This window comes from Plecotus auritus (genome assembly GCF_963455305.1).
Source record: "Plecotus auritus genome assembly, chromosome: 3".
NCBI lineage: Eukaryota > Metazoa > Chordata > Mammalia > Chiroptera > Vespertilionidae > Plecotus > Plecotus auritus.
The window spans coordinates 150,854,031-150,880,108 of record NC_137772.1 but is presented as its reverse complement, the minus strand read 5'-3'; the positions used below and the strand labels follow the sequence as shown (position 1 = coordinate 150,880,108).

The 26,078-nt window shown below is 38.0% G+C and overlaps 1 protein-coding gene across 2 annotated transcripts in view; it reads left to right on the top strand.

Annotated features, from left to right (window-relative positions):
- NAV3 (neuron navigator 3) overlaps positions 1–26,078 on the top strand; it is a 607,457-nt gene that overhangs the window by 338,493 nt on the left and 242,886 nt on the right. For both annotated transcript variants that reach the window (XM_080659233.1, XM_080659232.1), the window contains exon 3: positions 551–603. In XM_080659233.1, the coding sequence (XP_080515359.1) occupies positions 551–603 (53 nt within the window). The remainder of the gene's footprint in view (positions 1–550; positions 604–26,078) is intronic.

Below are 26,078 nucleotides of genomic sequence, written 5' to 3'. Positions count from 1 at the left end.
ATGCATACAAACTTGGTCCATGTGTCTGAGATTAATGTAGCTCTCCCATGATTTAAATTGAAATGTTTTTGTGGCAATGTTTGAAAAAGGCAGTGTGGCCACACTTTTAAATGGTTAGAACTGTATCGTACATACACTGAATTGTCAGAAATGAATGCTTCATTAAACCATATGTCTCCCATGTGTGCATTTCATTAGCTGGAGCAACTTACGCACTCGGAGATTCCTTGAAACTGTATCCTGACCCAGCGGGGACAATTGTGAAAGGTTTCATGTCAGCAGTCATTTGGCACGGACTAAAGAATTAGCAGCAACTTCCTTCTCACCCCCCCACCTTTTTTTTTTTTTTTTGCCTTGTGCATATGGAATTGTCGGCTGCTAACAAGTGTGTCCTCTTGTACTCTGCTTGGGAGATAGAGTGAATGTAGCAGCAGCATTTTGCTTGGTATTTTGTTTTTGTTTTTTTGTTTTGTTTTAGTCTTTTATGTTTCAATTCATTGCTTAAGCATCATACTTTTTTTCTCTCTGTTATTTTATTTCTTTACTTTAGCAAATGAAAAAGTTGAAGATATCAATGGATGTCCTAGGAGTCAATCTCAGATGGTAAGAATCATATTTATTCTAAAATAGTGCTTATCTAAACTTCCAGATTTAACTGCATTTGTAAATGGACTAGAAAATTATTTTGCGTGTCTTCCTTTTTGTTTAAGAAACCATTTGATCACATTCTATGATATGTATTTGGGGGGGGGGGTGCCGTTTATGAACAAGTGACAGCATTAGTACAATTGAATGTGTATGACTCCTGAGTAGCATATCCCCAGATGTTTTAACACATCCTGACATCTCTTTTGTTTATGTCTGAATAATTTGACACTGGTCTTGGTGGTAATAAAACCCATTTCCAGTTTGAAGTGGAGCCCTTTTGTCTGGACAACTGGCTTGAAGAACAGAACGTGCCATGTGCATTTAAAAAATAAATGAGTAGTATTTTCTTTGTTCATAACAAAGTCCAATGTAAACACATGGATTCTTCAACACTTTTGGAAAAAGCTCGAAAGGCACACTTCTGGAAGTGTGCTGAGCAGTGACTAATTGGGACATATGATTCATGGCCTTTTCCAGAAAGTCATCAAGCTGGAGGTTTGCCGTTCCCTCAGTCTTCTCTTATCTTTACCAACTGGTAAAACTTCAAGGTTTATACTAAAATAATAGGTTAATAAACTGCTGAAATAAAAACTTACCCCTTTCCTAATGAAATAGCCACAACTTAATGTTATAGGACAGCCCGAAATGCAAAATGCCTTACCTGAACTTTCATCAGAGATAAAATCAAGAATGGTAGCCAAAATCCACAGCATGAGGTTTCTTCCAAAACTCTTTTTAGCACAGAAGAGACATTTTATATAAACTTTATGAGTTTTTAATTGTCAGAGACTAGAAAATGAAAAAAAAAACCCAAAAAACAAAAACTGAACTTCTTTGACCTGCTGACCTGCTTTACTTAATGTGAGAAAACTAAAATCCAAAATAATAAAAGGATTTTATTTTTAAAGTAATTAACTAGCACATCAGTTGTGTGTGTGTGTGTGTGTGTGTGTGTGTGTGTGTTTAATGAGCACTCCAAGGACCTGTTACAATGTTGTAAACTCTATGTAGCTACTGTGGAAAAAAAAAATCACTGTTAAGAAAAACTGTAAAGTACTTAAATTTTAAGGAAAGTTCCTAATTTAATTACTCTGAGCACAAACATGACTCTATGGAAATTAATTATAGTTGTTTTCTGAAGTTTTACTGAAAGCATTTGCAATCCCTTTGTACCCTGCTACAATTACAGCTGTGTGCTATTGAGAAAGACATGTAACCTCTCTGAGCCTTAGCTTTCTCATCTATAAAAATAATCTCCCATTAGGATATGATAATGACATACAATTATGAACATTTTTACTACCTAAACTGATATGGAAATGAAGAATAGTATTGCTACCAACTTTATAAGGAGCACATTTCTGAATTACCACCTGTGGAAAGATTTTTAGGGCTTTCATATTATAAATCCCTATAGTCCCAGAATATCATCCTATCTAATAAAAGGGTAATATGCAAATTAACTATCACTCCATCACAAAGATGGCAGCACCCATAGCCACAAGATGTCAGTGCCCAGTCCCCTCAGCCCTGCCGGAGTACCCCAGTCCTGGGGGGGCAGCCGCTGAGAGCGGGCAGCATGAGTGGCCTGGCAGAATGCTTGCTTCATTGCTACGGTGACATGGCAAGCATCCCGCCCCGGCTGCAAAGGGCCTCTGGGCCATGGAGAGCCTCTGGGCTGTGGGTACAGAGTGGCCAGGCCCTGCAGAGAGCAGAGAACCACGGCGGGTGGGCCTAAGCCTTCACGGCTCCCGATTGGACAGGGCTCCCCTGAGGGCTCCCAGATTGGAGAGGGTGCAGGTCAGGCTGAGGTACCCACCCCCCATGAATGAATTTTGTGCACTGGGCCTCTAGTATATTATATTTCTTAAGGCCAATGATGTTGGTTTTGCTTTCATCATTTTACCATAAGGGGGTGTTGGATACTAAAACTCTTACCTTCTCTGCTATCATTCCAATTTTATTCTAAGAACCTGATTAACAACCAAGCTAATACTTTATGACAGGAGGAAAAAGCCTCCAAAGCTTATGACTGGATAGAGATGCAGTCCTTAGATATAATTCTTGAAACATCTGTACCAAAGAGACTACAGACTTATAAAAATACCCTCATGAGTATCAGCAACTTTTTATTACTTCCTGCTCCTTATTAGCCCCCAAATGTCATGTAACATCTCGTGTGCATATCATATTGAAATTTCTGCTTCCGATTAAAAACAAATTTAAAGAAACAGAAAAATCAAAGCCTAAGAAATGTAAATGCTATGAAAAGGTAGCTTTTCTAGCCAAAAAGTATTAGTCAGAATCACATTGGATTGTGAGTAAGAATGACTTGTATTCTAATTTTTTCTGATGTGGTTGAACTTTGAATGAAATTGGCATGCCCTCAATATGTTGATTCAGAAGAATACACATGATTTAAATGTAACGTTTTTGGTATAAATTATTTTTGCCTCTGTTCTTAATTGGCATTGGCATTATGCTATTAATGAATTAAAAATCCAGACTTTAACAGAAACAAGAAAGTAGAAGAGAGAGAATTATGACAGCATGGCTCAACTTACAAATTTCATTTACTTATTCCAAACAGGATGTTTCTTCTTTATCCTAGAACAGCCCAGAGGCACTGTGTCAGGAACAGGGGCATTCTGTTCCTACTCACAGAACTACTTTGACCACATCTTTTTATATATCTTATCTCTATGGCCTTGGTCTGCTGTTTGTGTTTAACAACACAAGTAAGGTAAAATTAGGTCTGCTACTATTTCTGGTCACAAGTTGTCTTTATTTAAATTGCAGACTTGATAACTTTTACTGGATTGTTTTAAGCCTTCAAGAAGATAAGTTCTCTGGTGGTATGAATCTACAATATATGGATGGATTCCTGTAACAGCCAGACGGCTCATATTGAGCTAATATTAACTGAGCACCCAAGGTACCAGGTATAGGGACACTTGAGGATCACAGAAGCAAATACTTAAATAATAGCAATAGTGTTGCATAGGCAAGAATGAAAGGACCATGAAGGAATGAACCTGGTGTGTTCCAGAGACAGGTAGAAGACCACTGTGGTTTGAGCACAGTGAGAGGTATGTTATTCGTCAGTTATGAAGGCTTTAAAAGACTTAAAGTTGGGCTATGACATGATCTGATGTGAATATTAAAGAGGTTAATCTTCCCAGGAACTATAGAATACATGTTGCTCTCACATTGTATGTGAGAGATAAAGAGTATCCTATATAATAAAAGGCTAATATGCAAATTGACCAAAGGGCAGAATGACCAGTTGCTATGACACTCAGTGACCACCAGAAGGCAGACGCTCAATGCAGAAGCTTCCCCCTGGTGGTCAGTGCACTCCCACAGGGGGAGTGCCGCTCTCTGGCTCACGGCTGGTGAGGGCAGTGGCGAATGCAGCGGCAGTGGTGGGAGCCTCTCCTGCCTCCGCAGCAGCGCTAAGGATGTCCAACTGATGGCTGAGGCCCACCTAAGCTGGCAGTCGACATCCCCCAAGAGCTCCCAGACTGTGAGAGGGTGCAGGCCGGGCTGAGGGACCCACCCCCAGTGCACAAATTTTGTGCACCAGGCCTCTAGTAGGGAGTATAAAATGGTTCCTGATTTCTAGGCTTGAGTGAGTAAGAGGTTGCCATTAAACAAGATGATTAACATAGAGGGGGAAAACAAATTCAGATTTTGATGAGTAGAGTTTAATGTATCCTTTGGAATATCAAGCAGGCGGTGACTTTAGGCTATCAATCATGCGTTTCTGAAGGACAGAAGTAAGAATATACCAAGTACATAGGTAATGGTTGAAACTGTGGGCAAGTATGAGATCTCACAGGTCTGTGTAAAGTCAGAAAAGGGAGAGTGGTGAGAGAGTGAGCCCATTATTGAGAGGGAGGGATCAACAGATATAGATGGTTAATCCTTAGGTAACTATGGTAGCGTAAGCTGTAGTACTCGGACTGAGTGAGACAGGGCAAAGTAATGTAAGCGTATGTAGCAGATGCTGCCAAATGCTACATTGCCAACTAGCTGGTGTGCTGGAATGAGGAAGCTTGTTCTGGTCATTGGACAGGCATTAATGCCTTCATGTAAACATCTGCTGTAGAGTGCTTGTATGTTGAGGAGTAACTAAGAGATGCGGATATCCATTGAGTCTTGAATAATCTTTCTAAAAGTCTCCTGTTGAATGGAAGAATAAATAAAAAACATACAGTTTGAGAGGAAGGCAGAATGAGGGTAGTTTTTGCAAGGGGGGATGCAAGCAGAGGAGGAGGAAGCAGTAGGGAGAGAGAGGGAGGATCCAGGGAAAAAGGGAGACAAGTGATGATGCCAAATTCTGCAGCAAGTGGCAACGAAGGGAATTTGAAGTTTGTGTGGAAGATTTAATGTCAGAAAAGAATGCATTTTGCTTCGTGCCATGGGAGAATGAGATATGATTGCATGAAGATGTGTGTATTTTACAGTGGATTACAGAAAAATTGAAAGAATTAAAATCAATATGATAGCAACTTCAAGTATTAGATAACACTAATGTGCTCTTTTCCATGTGATTCTTTAATGGTCATGTTATCATACAAAAAATTTAATTATAGTATCTAATAATAGGTACAAAAAATGCAAAAATGATTCTTCCAAGTAACATGAACCAAAGAGTACATGTTTAAGAAAAGCATAAACTTGTCCTTTCAGCAACTTATTAACACTATTGAGAGATTATGATTCATATTTATTCAGTTTTAAAGCCATGGTTATCTTTCTTTAATAAGCTCAAGACTAAACTCATCCTGAAAAACAGAACTTAATTTGTAGGAGCTTATTCAACCCTATGTTTAACCACATCCAAAGATGAAGTTACTAATATGGACAGCACCTGTTAAGTAATTTCTATGTGGGTGGTATCAGGATTTGGTAAGATTACATGAGGAAATAAGTTAGTAAACTATAAATACCAGGAATGTCCAGAATGCCCAGCAGATTAAAAATAGCATTAAAAAATGCCCAACATTCATTTGAAATGCGCAGGCACAAGTGCAAGGTTCTTAGACAAAAATGTAAGACATGGAGGGGGAACATTATTTTGAAAACAAAAATTTATTTTTAAAATAGACCATTATATTTAAGGACCTTCACAAGTGCATGGAGGGATTAGGAAATTCGATTATGTTAAATAGTTGCACACCAATAATTCAATTATACGTTTTAGCTAAGGATCTGGCAAATGTGGTCACAGCTTGTCCTTCCTCTTTGCTACTTCCTCTCTTTACCTCACCCTAGCTCAATTGTTTTCAGCCATAACCTTCAATCTTGTTTACTATCACATTATGTTATTGAAAACTTGATGATATGAGAATTTTTGGAATTCTTCTCCTTCATATCCTTTTTTTATTCCTAAAAGATAGAAAATTAGGTTTCAGTCTTCCCTTAATTCTCTGATTCCATGAACCACAGGATTGAGACTTTCAGAATAATTACCTATTGGATTTCACAGGTGTATTCATTCCATTCCTGCTGTGTACAGTGATCTGTACAGTGAGACCATTCCTGATATCTGTACTTTTATCAGTACTCTGCCCTTTAAAGTTTTAATTCTTCCTACCACTTGTAATTGCTGCTGTTTTAAAAGTCTTATTTAGGTAAGATGAGAAGAGGAAGTTTCTAACCAAATAGGGAAGAGATAAACTATTGGAATGCTCTTAAAGGTTTAACAAAACCTTATAAATGGCACACTGTGGGATTCTAGCACTATGACTCAGGGGAGTGGAATATTACTAAGATAGTTCATTCCTATGATCCCCTGCCATTTTTGAAACTGTTTATCTCTTTGAATGACTAGAAAAAGATAGCTTAACAAAGACAAATGCTTTATTACCAATATAGGTCTGATCTCTAACAAAACACTATATTAAAATCTCTACTTTCTTTAATGATTTCCTTTTCATAAAGGTTCAAACTTTGGAAGAATAATCACAAACTACCAGTATTAAGAAATTTATATTTTAGTTATTAGAATATCACCCTGGTGATTTTTAAAACTGAGTTTGCCTCTCAAAGTTGCTTTGTATACCAGATTTGAAGTTCAAATGAAGCACTTTGAACTGTGCCATGTTGAAAGGACAATGGTCACTGGAATTCTAATTCTGACTCTGTGACCCAGGAAAAAGAATTCAGTAAACACTCAAAGTCCCTGCCTATTTCTGCAATGAGGAAATGAGAACTCCTAAGTCCATTGGAACTCAAACTTGCTAGAGTGATTTAACAAAACACCAATGACCATGGTTCTGCTCAGCATTCTATCTTAAAGATATATTTGGATCTTTATAACTTTTTAAAACTATATTCATAGTAAGGTAAGAATGATATTTCCTAAAAAAAGGGGTATCCCAAAAAATGTATACACACATTTTAAATACATTTTGGGGGGAATACCCTGTATATAGTCTAATTTATAAAGAAAAATAATGGCAACATGGAAATTATATTTATCTAGTCTATCTTCACCCAAGCGTATGTTTATTTTATTTATTTATTTTTTAAAATATAGTTTATTAATTTTTTTACAGAGAGGAAGAGAGAGGGATAGAGAGTTAGAAACATCGATGAGAGAGAGAGACATCAATCAGCTGCCTCCTGCACGCCCCCTACTGGGGATGTGCCCGCAACCCAGGTACATGCCCTTGACCGGAATCGAACCTGGGACCCTTCAGTCCGCAGGCCGACGCTCTATCCACTGAGCCAAACCGGTTAGGGCCACCCAAGGGTATGTTTAGAGAGAGGATGGCGAAGAGAGAGAGAGAGAGAGAGAGAGATAATAAACATCAATTGGTTGCCTCCCGCAATCTAGGTATGTGCCCTATGTCCCCTGACCAAGAATGGAACCCTCAACCTTTTTGGTGTGTGGGACACTCCAACCAAATGGGCCATCAGCCAGGGCTGGAAATTATTTTATGGGAGTTATCTGGTCTGCCATTCAGATATTAAATAAACATTGAAGTACAAGCATGCTTTTCTATATTAATGTTGTATTATAGAGTAAATGGTTTAAGGGTTCCTCTTAGGAATATTGTATTTAAATTATTTTGTATCATTGGTAAGACAAATATAAATTTAAGTAAAGCAATTACTTTTTTATTGAATTCCAGATTCTATGTACATTTTTTCTTTCTTTTTGGAGAGAAGATTTTTTTTTTCTTTTTTGGAGGGAAATTCATATCCTTTATGTATGTACATATAATAACAATTGATAAATGTTGTTAATATTTCTACTATTTGTTTATTACTAGTAGCCCATTGCGCAATATCATGCACAGTAGGCTGCCCACCGCTTCTGCGGGAGCTGGTGGGAACTGCAGAGCACTGCTGGGAGCCGTCCTGCTTCCAGGGGAGCCGTGCGGCTTCTGTGGGATGCGGAAGCGAGCCGCCGGCGCCCATGGGAGCCAGGAGGGAGCCGCACTGCTTCCGCGGGAGGCAGGCCTGCTGTCTCCTCTCCGGGCCTGCGCTCAGCTGTGGAGGCTGCAGGCCGGCCCCCGTCCCTGTCCGTGTCCACTCCGGCTTTGGGGGCTGGCCCAAGCCGGGTGCAGCAGCTCACCGGCCCCCCTGTCTCTGTCTCCGTCTCCACTTCGGGCCTCACTTGGGTGCGCAACCTCCTCCTGTCCGGTCGTGACCCGTTATGGCATCCTGGCCTAATTTGCATATCCCCCCCCTCTCTCTATAGATAGATAGATAGATAGATAGATAGATAGATAGATAGATAGATAGATTATATTGAAATTATTGGGGTGATATTGGTGCACAAAACCATACAGATTTCAAGTATGCAACTCAACAAAACATCATCAGCATATGCATGGTCACCCAATGCTCCAAGCATAGTCTCTTTCAGTCCCAATTTTCCCCCACTTTTCCCTCCTCCACCTAGCCTGGCCCCCATCCCCCTTTTCCTCTGGCTATCACCACACTGTTTAAATTGTGTCTATAATGTCATTCATACATATATACAGTTGTTGTTGTTTTTGCTTAATCCCTTCACCTTCTTTTATGCATCCCCCAACCACCTTTCCCTTTGACAGCTGTCAGTCTAAAGAGGCACCTACTATATATTTGAATATCAAACACTTTCCTAAAAATTCAGCATGCTTTTTATCCTGATAATTTAACTGAAAATGCTATAAATTGTTTCCCACCAATAGGCCAGTATCCCAGTAAACATTATACTTAAACTGGAGGCCCAGTGCATGAAATTGCATGAGACCCAGAGTCCTGCGCCGTGAGACCCAGATTCCTGCCTGCCGCCGCCGCAAGACCCATCAATGCACCTCCTGGTGACTGGTTGTTTGGTCGTTGCGGTGTTCTGGCATTATGGCCCTTGGCTTTTTATAATATAGATGGTTTGAATACTAGTCAAATTAAACTGACATGTGTGGATAGACACAGACAGAAATTTGTGATATGCCTGGTTACACTTACAATTGTATTGCCTACTTGATTTGTATTAGCCTGTTTCAAACAAAGAATATTGTGAAATCATGGCATAGAAACATTAAATTTTAGAGGTGGCCCTGAGTTCAGCAATGTCAGGATCACTTACCTATTCACGTGTTGATTTAATGTCAATCATAATGTCAATCATATTGACATTCAATATGCCAATCTGATGCTGTGCTAGATGCTTTTCTTGCATTTTTTCTTTTAGTCATCACAGTAAACCTGCAAAGGAACTGGGTCCCATGGAGGTTACCTTTGTTCCTGTTTAGTAAATTGAAGTATCAGTATTTGGTCTAATGTCTAGGCCAGGGGTGGGCAAACATTTTGACTCGAGGGCCACAATGGGTTCTTATACTGGACTGGAGGGCCGGAACAAAAGCATGGATGGAGTGTTTGTGTGAACTAATATAAATTCAAAGTAAACATCATTACATAAAAGGGTATGGTCTTTTTTTTTATTTCAATAGTTTTATTCATTTCAAACATTTTAACAAGAAGAATGTAAACACTAATTATTATAATTTGAAACTTCAAAAAATGGAGGAATCATAGCACAATAACATACATTATATTGAAGATGGCAAAGGCAAAATAAAATTGCCTAACAAAGGAAAGGTACAAAAGCCTTTCAAATTAAACTTAAATATAATAAAATAATTTAAAACTAAAACAAATAGAAAAGAACAAAATGTGTAAACAGTAAATTAAACATTTTCTTTAGTGCAACTTCCAAATTATGCCCGGAACGTAGATGTAGATGACAATGTAGACTGGGTTGAAAGGTTTTTGGTCTTTAAAACATCAACTTCAGTGGGAATAGTGTTGTTGGTCTCCTTTTTTAGCTAATGCATCAAAGTCTGGAGTTAGTTTTGTTGTGGCTATTCTCAGGATAGATCTGAGGTTAGGCTGGATCTGTGACGGGCTTTGTTGATGTTCATGACGCTAAATGTCTGCTCACAAACATAGGTTGACCCAAACAGCACCAGTATCTTCTGTGCCATCCTCCAGATGTTTGGAAAAGTGGCTTAAGTGAAGCATAAAAGTCTCTTAGTTCAAGAGAGCTGAATTTCTCCTTTAGGACAAAGTCAGACTGAAGATCGATGAGTTCCAGTTGCACCTCTTCTGGTGCTGTTTCAGGGTTTTGTGACAAAGGACAGGCCACCAGTTGAAGTGACTGGTCAATTTTTTCAACATCAGAAAAACGACGACAGAATTCTGCATGCAGGTCATCCAGTGATTTGCTGTATTTCTTCACGTTTTGGATGGTCTCCTTCTCTGTGGCTAGTGTGGCAAAATGAGTGAAGACTTTGTCTGAAATTTGTCTGGAAAAGAAAATCAGCTTCGATTTAAAGGCTTTCACATTAGTGTACATGTCATGTACATACCGATCTTTTCCTTCACATTTAGCTCATTCAAATGTGAAAATATATCTACAGCAAATGCAAAGTCACACAGCCAATTCTTGTCACTCAGCTCAGTAAATTCGTCACACTTCCCCTTTAATTTCAAAAATGCACCAATCTCTTCTTTGAGCTCCCACACTCATTGGAAAACTTTGCCCAAACTCAACCAGCGGACACGAGAGTGGTAAAGTAAGTCGTGGTGATCCACATCAGTTTCCTCCATAAACTTAATAAACTGACGGTGCTGAAGTCCCTTTGCGTGAATGAAATTAACAAGCTTTACGACTGGATTAACAACATGATTAAGTTGTAATATAGACTTGCACAATGATTCCTGGTGAATAATACAGTGAAGAAAAATAACATCTTGCTTAGGGTTCTTCTCTTTCACTTTATCCTGAATTCTTTTTAGCAGTCCAACATTTTTTCCAGTTAAATTTGGAGATCCATCTGTCGTGACATTAGCAAGTTTACTCCATGGTAGCTTCATTTTCTCGATGACGGTAGGCACCCGGTCATACAAGTCCTCTCCCCGTGTTTTTCCTTTCAGTGGCTCCATGGCTAAAAACTCTTCCGTAATTTCAAAATTGTCACTAATCCCTTGGATAAAAATTAAGAGCTGAGCAGTGTCCTTTACGTCATTACTTTCATCCAATGCTAGTGAATAAAACTTAAAGAACTCTGACTTACTATTTAACTTGCTGGCCAAGTCTTCATCAATCAGTTCCACTCGACGAGTCACTGTCCTGCGCTATAAGCTGAGTTTTTCAAACTTGCCTTTGCTCTCTGGACACAAGAGACCTGCTGTCTCTATCATACATTCTTTCAAAAACTCGCCTTCAGAGAGAGGTTTGCTAGCTTTTGCTAATTTGAATGATAGCATAAAACTTGCTTTGGTAGTTGTCTCTTGAATTGCAGTTTGTCTGTGAAAGACATTTTGCTGAGCCTGTAATTTAGCCATCAACCTCTGTGCAGTAGCCTCCCGTTCTTGAGGTGACTGCTTGCTAGCATAGTTGCCATGCTTTGTGGCAAAGTGACGGCTGAGATTGTACTCTTTGAAGACTGCAAGTGTTTCCTGGCATATCAGACATACCGGCATTGATCGGACTTCGGTGAAAAAATATTTTGTTGTCCACTCCCTCTTAAACACTCGGCATTCACTGTCCACTTTCCTTTTCTTTGGTCCACTCATGTTTAATATTGGGCTAAAACCAACAGTACCGTTCTCTTATTAAATTCTTTACTAAAATAAGACAGTAAAGTATAAAAACAAGTGATTAAATTTGCTCTACTATAACATTTTTGGTCTTCTAAAAATATATATATATATAACAAAATCATCTGAAAAAGTTCAGACATGGGACAGAGGCACACCCTGACCATAGAGAACAACCCCTTTCCTCCATAGGAAACCTGTGTATCTTTCACACAGGCCCTTTGTCTATGGTAACACACATAGCTGCACATTGCTGTGTCTTCCAGACACACTTGTATGGGAGGTGCTAGGGCAGTGCAAAACATGGGTAACCAGTAGTTACCACTAGCACTTCCGTTACTGGCAAAAAACAGCCACAGTGCACATAGTGTGAAAGAGCCCATTATCAATGTCAGATTGCATCCACTGGACTCTATAAAAACAACCAAGTGCCACTTTTAAATGCCCATTGCAACAGTTTTTCTTATTAAGAGCTGGAAATGGCAGGATATTTATATATATACCCCTACTGTGACAGTCTGGCAGAGCATTACAAAGGAGAAAACCCAGCATCTAGTGATGTCCATAAGTACAAGACTTCAGGCTGTCATTACCAGGAAAGGGTTTCATCCAAGTATTAGATATGAACATTTGATTTTCAGTTTTTCATTTATCCTATTACTTCAGAAACCCTGAAATTAAGTGATTTTGTAATAAAATCTTTAGTTCATCACATTTCTATACAATCTTTTTGTTCAACCCACTGAATTAGGGTTCGTTCACACTAGCTGTGCTGCCGTTGCAGTGTGGTGCAGTACTGCAATGCAGCACAGCTAGGGTTAATGCAGGGTACACAGGTTTCCATCATGTTTGCGTTGATGCTAATGTGCAGTGGTGCATGTTAACACAAATGCCCTGTAACACGCATTTTTACAGGCGCAAGGGGGAGAAGTAAACGCAGCGCAAAATGCATTTGTTTTGCCGCTAACACATGCGGTTAGTGGCCACAGTAGCATTACTGATACTGCATCCGTATCAGCAAAAAAAATGCAGCCGCAGCATGGCTAGTGTGACATGTCCTCTGTGTGTCTTTTTCCCTGCTGTGCGCGTCCGCAGCAGGGAAAAAAAAAAACTGCAGTGGATACAAGCCCTAAAAGCTGAAAGTCTTTGTTGTTTTATTAACAAGTCATTGTGATGTACAGAATGTGGGAACAGGAAAAAATTGTGTTTGAGTAGAGCTCTTAATCTTACCTCAGAAAGGCTCTGATACTGTGCTCTCCAGGGGCGTGTCTCCCTACATCACCAGGATAACGTGTCTACGCATTCCCAGGGTGATGTCGGGGGACTCGTCCGCGGGCATTACAAGGAGCCTCTGGAAGACTGAGAGGTTGTTCCTTCTACTGAATGGGCTGATATAAATCTGCCCACTCAGAAGAAGGAGCTGCGGCTGTGTTTCCCGACGTTGCCATGTTAACACTGCTGCTGGTGAAGGAGCGGAGGAGAGAGCAAGAGAACCCTCCGCTCTTTCGGCTCCGCGGGCTGGATAGAACAGCCGAACGGGCCGGATCCGGCCCGCGGGCCGTAGTTTGCCCACGGCTGGTCTAGGCCATTGTGCTTTTAAACTTATTAACAAATCTATTTAATGAAATAAGGCCTAGGATACAAATATTTAAATAAAAATCATTATCTCCTCCCTCCCCTACCTCCTCTTTTACCTCCTCCTCCTCCTCCTCCTTCTCATTCTCTTTCTTCTTCAGTGTTTTGGTCCCTTCCCCCTAACCCCCGTTATCTCCAAACTTTTAATATAAATAAGCATTATTTTCTTGACTGTTATACTTGTTTCTTCTATTTACAGCAGGAATATAAACTTTGGTTAGATTGGGAGAGATTATGGGCATGTGAAATAAATAATGATTTATAGATTTTTGTAGTGAAATTATGCATTTGGCAAATAATTGTTATATCTAACATTGGCCCTATATGTAAAGATTATTTAAGTGTAGAACAGTTTTATAGCTTATAATAAAAGAGTAAGTAAAATTCCTTGTTTTGTTTTCCAAAACAAACTGAAAAGCAGGAATTTATTAAAAACTCACAGAGCATATCTTCAAGTCAATGAATACTAATGTAATTTTAATGTTATATTTATAATACTTTCTATTGGCAATCATAGCTTATAATGAAGATTTAATATAATCTATAATGGACAATGAAAATGAATGATGTTTATTATCCTCTAAGTATCAAGTCAGTTAAAGTGGAATAGTAGAACTTATAGCAACAAAAATTTTATCTGATAAAATCCTAATGAATTTTCCATATCTGTATATATACATTTATCTATTTGCACATATACACAGAATTCTGTTATTGCATGTATGTGTTTATATAAAGCATTCCTAGTATGATTATATATACATACACATATATATGTGTGTATATATATGTATGTATATATATATGGAGCTATGAAACTAAACTCTTTATAAACATCTTCACTTCTCACACAATATATTATGTGGGAACTATTTTTATTCCCATTTCACAGATAAGGAAGTTGAGGCTTCCAAAAAGTAAAACCTTTTTCAATTTCTTATAATATGTAAATTGCATAACGAATATGCTCACACAGTTTTATTTGACTGGAAAACTTTTAATTACTGTACAAAAATGATTAATTAATAAGCTGACTTCTTTTATCTAGCCAGAGAGCAATTAAAAAAATAGCCAACTGAAGAGCTAAATAAAATTATTATCCTCTACCCCTCTTCATTTCCCACAACACTGACTTGAGGTGGGAAAGGAAAACATGCAGCCTAGTATTGCAATGATGTGAATCATATAGTTAATTAATTAACTAACCTGTACCTTCACCTCCCCTTCTCACAGGCTCAACAAATCAAAAACGCAGAGGGCAAGTCCTGGAAATCTGCATATTCGCAGAACCCAGCTCACCCTTAGGCTGGCTGTAGTTACAATAGCTACTGCTCTACTGAGTAGATAATAATATCAGTTTTCTATGGCTGCTGTAACAAATGATCCCAAACTTGGTGGATTAAAACAATAGAAATTTACTTTCTCTCAGTTCTAGAGGCTAGAAGTCTGAAATTGGTATTGCAGGGCCAGAATCAAGGTGCAGCGGTTCCATGTTTCCTCCAGAATCCGGAGGGAAAATCCATTCCTGGCCTCTTTTGGCTTCTGGGGACTGCAGACATTCCTTGGCTTGGGACCCTGTCAATCATTCTATATATCAATCCATCAGGATATAAAAATGCATTGGATATTTGAGCAATAATTTGGAAATATTCACACCTTGTAAACTTAGGATATGTATGAAACAAGTGCATTTTGCATACTACCTCTGTCTACCTTCACACTACACAATTTCATCCTTACCTTCAACCAGATATTTATTGAGCGCCTATTTTGTGCCAGGCACTATGTCCTAGCTGCCTGTCAGTCATGTAGAGAGCTTGCGTCAGAGGCTGGAAATAGCTCAGTCAGAATGTCTAAATTACAGTGGAAGGAAGCATCCTGTGGCAGAGACTGACGGTTGTTTTATTTCTGACCCTGCTATTTATTAATTGTGCAAACTTATAAAAAAGTATGTCATCTCTATAAGCCTCTATTGAGTAGGAAAAATAATATATAATTTACCAGAGTTTATGATGAAAATGAATGAGTGTTTTTGTATTTGGAGTAAATAACACAAATGCTTAAAACTCTATGAATTTCCTTCCTGTGCTAGGTTATTTAGTGGGGGAGGAAGAAGTAGCTTCAAAACCATTTTCCTGCTTCCATTCCTGACATATCTGTAGGGTTTTCCAACTGCAGCTGTTCACCTAGTGTGTTATGAAGTCAATATGTTATAAATGTTATTTTAAAATGAAATACACTAAAAATAAGCATTTTTTAAAGATCAGAGTTTATTGTAGACTAGAGGCCTGATGCAGGAAATTCGTGCAAGGGGCTCAGTCCTCGCAGCCGCTGTGGCTGCCTTGGCCCTCGCAGCCAAGGCTTCATTTGGAAGGTCATCCAGATGGTCGTTCCACTGTCTGGCAATCCAGTTTAATTAGCATAGTATGCTTTTATTATTATAGATAGTATGATAGAAATTGATTTCTGAAACATTTACTATCTATCAATAAATCTGTGTATGTAGCATGTGTCATATAAAAGGTATGTCTTCAGTGCAACACCGATCATTTCTTTCTTTTGCTTGAAACACACCTTTAGCTCCCAGTACTTTAAGGTCAGGTGCAGACCCTCAGCAGGGCCTGGAGGATGCTCTTTGTCTAGCCCCGTTTATCTCTATGGCCTTTTCTCCTGCCACTACTGTTCTCCAGATTTCAAGATTCTTGCTTCTAGAGTTTCTTCCTCCTGCTCTCTCTTACATAGGTTCTTTAAACTGATTGAAGGCCACCAACCTTTGGAGTGGTTTATTTCCACAGCAGTAAACAACAAACTTGTGAAGAAAGATTTAAATGAGTTTCAACTATCAATATCCCCGGCTACTCTGAATTGCTTCCATGGTTTCTCAGCCATGACCAGTTCACATTGTGGTCCTTTCTCCAGTCCACTTCATACCACATCCTTTTATTTGCTGAAATCTTCCTAACCTTTCAGGGACTACCTCAGGTTTCCTTTTAAGCAGAAAAATCTGGGAGTTCATGAGATAGGCTCTGGTTTTGACATATTCTGTCTGTGTGACCTTTAGCATGCCAATTTAATTTTCTAATAACACTTTTCTCATTTTAAAATGCTACAGTAATGGAAATTCCAGAAGAAAATGTCTTTATAAGTGTGTTAAATCTTAGATAATAACTTTCTCCATTTCTTGCCCCTTGATCTCTAACCAGGAATAAACCCTTCTGCCTGCTTCTTGCTTCTTTCCAGTTGTCTGTGTTTCTCTGACCATAATATTTTTGCATTACATTGGAATTCTCTCTCTCCTATAAAATTATATATATTTTAAGGGCCTGGCAATCTTTTAATGAACTAATAATTGTGTTTTTCCTAGTTATACTATGATTTATTTATTTACTTATGTTTTATATTTTTTAATTTTTGTTTTTTATTCACATTTACATGTGATATTATTTTGTGCTAGTGGCCCAATGAACTAATTCATGCACATTGAAAGGAAATTAATTAGAAGAAATATTTTAATAGCGCTATTCGCCCCTCTCTATAATAGAAGTGTCGAACAAATTCACGATCGACAATGACAGATCAAAACACATGCATGCAATTGGCACCAGCGAGAGCTTTATATGTGTCCCGTATGTGCGAGTCAACTTAGCCTTTTATCGATATAGAATAAACTTGCTTAATTAGACCTGTTTTCTGACTTAGCTAAACTTTTCCAGCCCAGTGAAACACCCCAACTTCTCTTTCAGGTAATTGTCAGCAACACACAGTAGTAAATATCAACACAAAGCAGGTTATTATTGTAGATCATGCAGGGAGAACAAAGGGTAAAATATTTAACTGCAGCAGTGTTTGACTATATTCTGCACAGTGAGAAAACCTGAAGCCATTTTCAAGGTCCACCATTTCTTTTTTTCATTCGGGTCAAGTTTCTAAACTTTCTAAATCTCCATTTCCTGGCTAATGAAAAGAAAATAGGATTCCACTGAGTCTCCTATCTACCTACTCCAGGACTTCTGTGAGGATCAAATGAGATGAGGCACAGGAAAACACTTCACAGACATTTGGTTAAAGTGTAAATGTTTCCACCTGGCTATAAAGCAAGTGGTGTTCCTGGGCTGAAGAAACTCCAAGGTGGCTAGGCACTAGGGAGAGGAAGCTGGGCGTTTTTAATTACATTAATAATTAATACATTTTGAGTTCACTCTTGTGTATGGTGTAAGAAGGTAGTTGTTTCTTTTTCTTTTTTTTTTTTTTTTTTGCATGCACCTGTCCCATTTTTCAAACACCATGGGTTTATTTCTGGGCTCTATTCAATTCATTGATCTATGTTTCTTTTTTTACTCCAGTGACATCATTACCTGGCACCCACAGCCACTGTTTCCAGGCTGGGCTGGGCTCTGGACCACATTTTGCGCCATGGGGTTGGCAGCGTCCTCTGTGATTTGGTGGAGTGCTGCTCTGGGGTGGTGGCAGGGCCTGTGTCCCACTTATGGGAAGCCGAGTGCTTCTTTTTTAGCGCCTCTTTGCTGCCGTTTCCCTATAAATGGCCAGTGCTTGTCATGGCAGCTCCTGGGTTGAGTGTCTTCCCCCTGGTGGTCAGTGCATGTCATAGCGACTGGTCATTCTGCTGGTGGTTCTGCCATTCGGTTGATTTGCACATTAGGGTTTTATTATATAGGATTCCCTATTTCCCTATGCTGTGCTGTATGTACACCCCTATAACTATTTTGTAACTACCAATTTGTGTTTTTTAATCCCTTTACCTTTTCATCCAGGCCCTCAACTCTCTTACTCACTGGCAACCATCAGCCTGTTCTCTACCAATGAGCCTGTTTCTATTTTATTTGTTTATATTGCTTTAGATTTCACATATAAGTGAGATTATATGGTATTTTCTTTCTCTGTCTGACTTACTTTACTTAGCATAATACCCTCTAGGTTTATTCATGCCACTGAAAATATAATATTTCATTCTTTTTATGGCTGGGTAATATTCCATTGTATATATGTACAACCACTTTTTTATCCACTCATCTATTGATGAACACTTGGGTTGCTATTATATCTTAGCTATTTTAAATAATGCTGAAGTGAACAGAGAGGTGCATATTTTCTTTCAAATTCGTGTTTTGATTTTTTTTCTGATATATACCCAGAAGTGGAATCGCTGGGTCATAAGGCAGTTCCATTTTTAATTTTTGAGGTAACACCATACTGTTTTCCATAGTGGCTGCACCTAACTCGATTCCTACCAACAGTGCAAAAGGGTTATGTTTTCTCTACATCCTTACCAACTCTGCTTGTTTGTTGATTTATTGATGATAGTCATTCTGACAGGTGTGAAGTGATATCTCATTGTGGTTTTAATTTTCATTTCTTTCATTACTAGTGACATTAAGCATTGTTTCATATGTCTGTTGACTACCTGAATGCTCTTTTTTGGAGAAGTGTCTATTGTGTTCCTCTGCCCATTTTTTAATTGGATTATTTGTTTTTATGGTATTGAGTTGTATGGGTTCATTATAAATTTTGGCTATTAACCCCTTATCAGATGTATCATTGGCTAATATATTCTCCTATTCAGTAGATTAGCCTTTTATTTTGTTGATGGTTTCCTTTGCTGTGCAAAAACTTTTAATTTGATGTCGTCTCATTTGTTTTTCTTTTACTTCCCTTGTCCAAGGCAATATATTAGAAAAACTATTGCTAAGAGAAACATCAGAGATTTTAATCCCATATTTTCTTCTAGGGGTGTTAAAGTTTTAGAGTTTTACATTAATAATTAATACATTTTGAGTTCATTCTTGTGTATGGTGTAAGAAGGTAGTTGTTTCATTTTTTTTGCATGCATCTGTCCCATTTTTCAAACACCATTTATTAATAGACTGTCTTTACCCCATTGTATCTTCTTGTTCATATATTAATCAACCACATAGGGATGGGTTTATTTCTGGGTTCTCTATTCTATTCATTGATCTATGTTTCTTTTTTTACTCCAGTAATATGCTGTGTTGACTATAGCCTTGTAGTATAGTTGATATTAGGTAGCATGATACCTCCAATTTTGTTCTTCTTTCTCAAGATTGTTGTGGCTATTTGAGATGTTCTGTGGTTTTACATAAATTTTTGGATAGTTTGTTCTATTTCTATGAAAAACACATTTGATATTTTGATAGGAATTGAGTTTAATCTGTAGGTAGTATGGACATTTTAATGGTGTTAATTTTTTTTATCCATGAGCATGGTATATGCTTCCATTTATTTGTATCTTCTTCAGTTACTTTTGTCAGTATCTTATAGTGTTCCAAGTACAGGTCTTTTACCTCCTTTGTTAAATGTATTCCCAGGTACTTTTTATGCTATTGTAAATGAGATTGTTTTCTTAGTTTCTTTTTTAGATAGTTCATTATTGGTGTATAAAATACAACACATTTTTGAGTATTTAATTCATATATTGCTACATTACTGAGTTTTTTAAATCAGTTCTAGTAGTTTTTTGGTGGAATTTGGTTCTCTATACATAGTAGCATGTGATCTGCAAATAATGACAGTATACTTCTTCCTTCCCAATTTGGATGCCTTTTATATTTGTGGCTGGAACATCCAGTACTATGTTAAATAAGCAGACATTCCTGTCTTATTCGAAACACTTTTAGTTTTTACCTCGAGTATGATTTTAGCTGTGGGTTTGTCATGTATGGCCTTTATTATGTTGAGGTATGATCCCTCTATTCCCACTTTGCTGAGAGGTCTTATCATACATTGGTGCTAGATTTTGTCAAATGTTTTTCTATATCTATTTACATGATTAGATTATTTTTATCCTTTATTTTGTTTATGTGGTGGATCATGTTAATTGATTTTTGGGTACTGAATCAGACTTGCATCCCAGGAAAAAATTCTACCTGATCATGGTGTATGAACATTTTAATGTATTGCTGCATTTGGTTTGTTCATATTTTGTTGAGGATTTTTGCATCTCTGTTCATCAGAGATATTAGACTATACTTTTCTTTCTTTACATTGTCTTTATCTGGTTTTGGAATTAGGATAACACTAGTCTCATAAATTGTCTTGGGAGTCTTCCCTCCTCTTGAATTTTTTGAAATAGTTTGAGAAGGATAGGTGTTAATTCTTCTTTGAATGTTTGGCAAAATTCATCTGTGAAGCCATTTGGTCCAGGACTTTTGTTTTTGAGGAGTTTTTTTTTATTATTATTACTGCTTTGATTTCATTGGTTGTAATTGGTCTCTATTCAGATTTTTTGGTGTGTCCTGATTCAGTCTTGGAAAATTGTATATTTCTAGGAATTTATCCATTTCTTTCAGACTGTCCAATTTGTTGGCTATTAACCCCTTATCATATAGTTGTTCATAGTAGTTTCTTATAATCCTTTGTATTTCTATCAGTTGTTACTTCTCTTCCATTTATGATATTACTTATTTGGTTCTTTTTTATTTTTCTTGATGTATCTGATTAAAGGTTTATCAATCTTGTTTATCTTTTCAAAGAACCATCTATTTGTTTCATTCATCTTTTGTGTTGCCTTTTAGACTCCATTTCATTTATGTCTGTTCTAATCTTTATTATGTCTTTCCTTCTACTTGTTTTGGGCTTTGTTTATTGATCTTTTTCTAGTTTATTTAGATATAAGTTTACATTGTTTATTTGCCATTTTTCTTGTTTCTTGAGGTAGGCCTATATTGCTATGAATTTCCCTCTTAAGCCTGACCCATAGACTTTGGGTTATGAAATTTTATTTGTCTCAAGGTATCTTTTGATTTCTTCCTTGACCTCATTGTTAACCTATTCATTGTTTTAGTAACATGTTATTTAGCCTCCATGTTTTTTAGATTTTTTTTCTTGTAGTAGATTTATAGTTTCATACCATTGTGATTGGAGAAGATGCTTGATATGTTTTCAATCTTCTTAAATTTATTGAAACTTGTTTTTATGGCCTAACATGTGGTCTGTTCTGGAAAATGTTCCATGTGCACTTGAAAAAAAATGTATATTATGCTGCTTTGGGATGAAATGCTCTAAAAATATCAATTGAATCCATCGGGTCCAATGTGTCATTTAAGGCCACTGTTCTCTTGTGGATTTTCTAACTGGAAGATCTATCCATTGATGTCATTGGGGTGCTAAAGTCCCCTCTATGACTGGATTACTGTCAGTCTCTCCCTTTATGTCCATCAAAACTTGTTTTATATATTTAAGTGCTCCTGTGCTGGATGCATAAAGATTTACAAGGGTTATATCCTCTTGTGTGATTGCTCCCTTTATCATTATGTAATTTCCTTCTTTCTCTTTCTATAGCCTTGGTTTTAAAGTCTATTTGTGAGTATTGTTACCCCAGCTTTCCCCCCGACCCCCGCCACCATTTGCATGAAAAATTTTTTTCTATCCCTGTTAATCTGTGTGTGTCTGAGTGCATGTGTGAGGGGACAAGCAGCATACGGAGGCCATCCACCAACAGTTCCAGGCCTGGATCAGGTCATCAAAAGGCTCAAGGCACCCCAAGACCCACCATTGCCTGCTGGCAGTCTTTTAGGCTCAGCCACTGAAAGAGCCTGGGCAGTACATGAGTTCATGAGGCAGGTTCTCAGGGAAGGGCCAGGTAGGGGCAAGTGGTGTTCACCAGGTTAATACTGATTCAAACTCGGCTCCAGGTCTGGGTCTGAGGCCACTCAGCAAACATCTCAGGGTACACTGAGGCCAGCCACCACCCACCTGTGACCTTGAGACCTTTATGTTGGGGAGTGGTCTCAGAGGGTCATCAGGGTGGAGCTAGTGCAGTGTTCTAGGCTAATGCCTGGGGAGCAGTCCCAACACAGGAATGGTGGTACTGGTTGGAGTCACGGGGGAAATGGGCTTTACCCTAAAGCCTCACAATTCAGTTTCTTTCTGTGTGTCTCTGGCACATACCCCTCCCCCCACCCGAGCTTGCCTGGAATTCTTCTAGAGCTTTTCAGGAAAGAAATGCAATGCAGGCTAGGGAGCTTGGCAGGGTAGGGCCTCAGGGAGTTGTCAGGGTGGGGCTAGTGTAGCTCCCAAGGCAAATGCCATGAGGGGAATGCTGGGGCCAGCAAAGATGGCCTCTGTGGGCTGTGAGAGAGACTCAGCACAGGGACATTGGCGGCTGTTTTTCAGCCTTCTCCCTGAAGCCACACAACTCATTCTCTCCCTGTGTGACTTCAGCATCCTCTGAGCTGCCATCCCCTCGCCAGAACCAGGGTGAGTGCCCGCAAGCGGGATTTTGTGTACTTCCCTTTGAAGAGGACACCTGGGTTTCCAGCAGGCTCCCATCTCACCCAGGCGCATGGGATCCCCACCGGTTTTCACTGCCAGATGCTATGGGGGCTCTCCTTCCTGGCACTGGTGCTCTGGGCTGTGGAGCCCTGCATGGGGTTGAGACCCTCCACTCCTCTTCTTCTGTAAATCCTTAGTGATAAGACTTCTGTTCAGTTAGTCTTCAGATGGTTGCCTAGGTGGCCTGTTTTATAACCTAGTTATAATTTTGATGTGGTGGTGAGAGATGAGTGCAAGTTTTTTCTAATCCATCATCTGGATTGCTCTCCAGATGGTGGATTACAATTATTTAAATTGTAATATTTAGGTTGTTTTGTGGGTATTTAGGTTGTTTCTAATTTGGTATTATTAGCAATCTCATAAGTAAAATTTTTTTGGTGAACCTTGGAGTGCTTTTGTGAACATTGAAGCACTTGTCTCATCCCTTTGGAATAAATTCCTTGAAATAGTGGGATTAACTGGAGAAGAAGTTCTCTCTTTCTTTGCAAAATGAGCCAGGCTTTGTACAGCCACAAACTTACTCTAAAAGAAGGAATAAGTCCTCCATATTGTAATTTTCTCTGTTTATCTGCAAGAAGTGTAGTGGGTCTGCTCATGTGGGAATGACTAAAAAGCTGAACATACTGCATAGCAGGTACCAGGTGAATAGAAAAGATCTCTAGTGTCCACCGGCTGAAATCTTTGAGAAAGGAAGAGAGGAGTGAACTGATAATTAAGTGAGAGAAAATCAACATCTTAATCAATTTTAATTAATACAAAATTATATATCATGTTAATTCACCAGACAACTTTATATGTGATTGAAATTGTGGGCTAAAATCTATATAACTATTTAAATTCTATGATAGGGTAAGTGTTTGCTCAACCTGAGCCATCTTACCTATTTTATTTTTAGTTGACATCGCATTTATTTAATTGATTTATATAATGACACGAACAGTACAAGTTTATCATGAAAAATAGGAGAAAGTTAAGAATGGTTCATATTCTTCTACACATTCTCTTAAGTATAACTCCCAACAATAGTACCTAGCACCTGAGATGTGCCCTAACCAGAATTCATTGTGTCTGTAGAGGGAACTCAGTCTGTGAAGTGTTATGCCAGCTTACAGGTTTACAGTTACTTAACTTTCTATATTGCAGTAATTTTAGAGAATCCAAGAGGCAGCAGAGTTTTTTCAATTGCAGGCTAAATTCAGCTCTGTAAATATAATTGCAGAAAGTAAAGATTGGTCATGGCACATATGGCAGGCAACTCATCGAGGTTTCTCTCTCACATCAATGTTTTTTTCTCTCTCTTTCCCCCCTTCCTCTCTCTCTCTAATCAGTTAAAAAACCATATCCTCGGTGAGGATATACATACATATATATACACATATATATATATGTATATATACATATATATATACATATATATATGTATATATATCTATATACACATACATACATATATACATACACACACACACACACACACACACACACACACACATATATATATATATATATATATATATATATATATACATATGAACAAACAAATAAACATGCCTGTGAAAACTCAACAAACATCTCTATATCCCCACAAGCCAGAGAGAGTGAGGAGAGAGAAATCAAGATCATATGATGAGATCATGTGATACTTATCTTCTTCTGATGCACTTATTTCACTTACATCATATTCTCCAGGTCCCTCCATGCTGTCTCAAAAAAAATCCCTTTTCTTTTTTATATCTGCATAATATTCCATGGTGTAAATGTACCACAGATTTTTTATCTACTCATCTGCTGATGGGCACCTGGACTGTTTTCAGATCTCAGATATTGTAAAATTGTGCTGCTATGAAAACAGGGGTGCACATAGTCTTTCTGATTGGTATTTCATATTCCTTAAGCTATATTCCTAGAAGTGGGATCACTGGGTCAAATGGAAGTTCCATTTTTACTTTTTTGAGGAAACTCCACACTGTTGTCCATAGTGGCTGCATCAGTCTGAATTCCCACCAGCACTGTACTAGGGTTCTCTTTGCTCCACATCCTGGCCAGCACATGCCATTTGTTGATTTGTTGATGACAGCCATTCTAACAGGTGTGAGGTGATAGCTCTTTGTTGTTTTAATTTGTATCTCTTGGATGATTAGTGACTTTGAGAATTTTTTCATATGTCTCTTGGCCTTCTGTATGTCCATTTTGGAGAAGTGTCTATTTAGGTCCTTTTGACAAAGGAGGCAAGAACATACAATGGAGTAAAGACAGTCTCTTCAATAAATGGTGTTGGGAAAATTGGACAGGTACATGCAAAAAAATGAAACTGAACTACCAACTTACACCATACACAAGAATAAACTCAAAATGGATAGAAGACTAAACTGTAAGTCGTGAAACCATAAAAATATTAGAAGAAATTATAGGCAGCAAAATCTTAGACATCTCTTGTAGCAATATGTTTACAGATACATCTCCTAGGGTCAGGGAAACAAAGAAGAAAATAAACAAATGGGACTCCATCAAAATAGAAAGCTTCTACACAGCAAAAGAAACCATCAGCAAAATGAAAAGGGAGCCCATTGCATGGGAGAACATATTTGCCAATGATACACCTGATAAGTTGTTAATTTCCAAAGTATGTAAGGAACTCATACAACTTAACAAAAGGAAGACAAACAATCCAATTTAAAAAAGGAGGGGCCAAATATTTACTTTAAATCTCCTATTTACTTTAGAATTGCAAGATTTATGGATTACCAAAAAACTCAGGGAGATGATTCATAAAGAACTAAAATTTTCTAGTTCCCTACACTCTTTAAAAAGACTTAGATGTTTAAATTTGCTGTTGAACACAATGGCGACTATTGAGATCAACCTGTGAATTAACCTAAATCTATAATTTCAATATGATAACCAGCTTGTAATTCTGTTGTTACAAGCTGGTTATCATATTGAAACTATTTAAAAGCCATGGTAACACTTTTAAATTGCAAAGGCAATACCTATATTTAATCCAAGAATTATTCAACTGTAGAAATACAAATACAGCTTTTAAAATGAAGATTTCCTGTGGTTTAGGATGAGAACATGCTTGATTCTGCTCAGGTTGTATCAACCTTTCGTCCATTTTATGTATCTTTAGGCGTACTTACCAAATATCATTTGTTGAATCTCAAATACCCACATTCTAACATTCCAAAACTCATACAAGCCACAGTCTCCAACTCTATGGATGACTTAGTTGAGACTCCTTTGTGAAGCAATCTCACTTGTGGATCATAAAAATCAGGCTTTATGTGAAGTAGGTGGGTTGCTGATCTGTAAGAGTGGCCTTCTTGACCAGGCCTTTATGAATTGTTTGTAAGCTGGACAGTGCAAGCTTTATTTTCCTT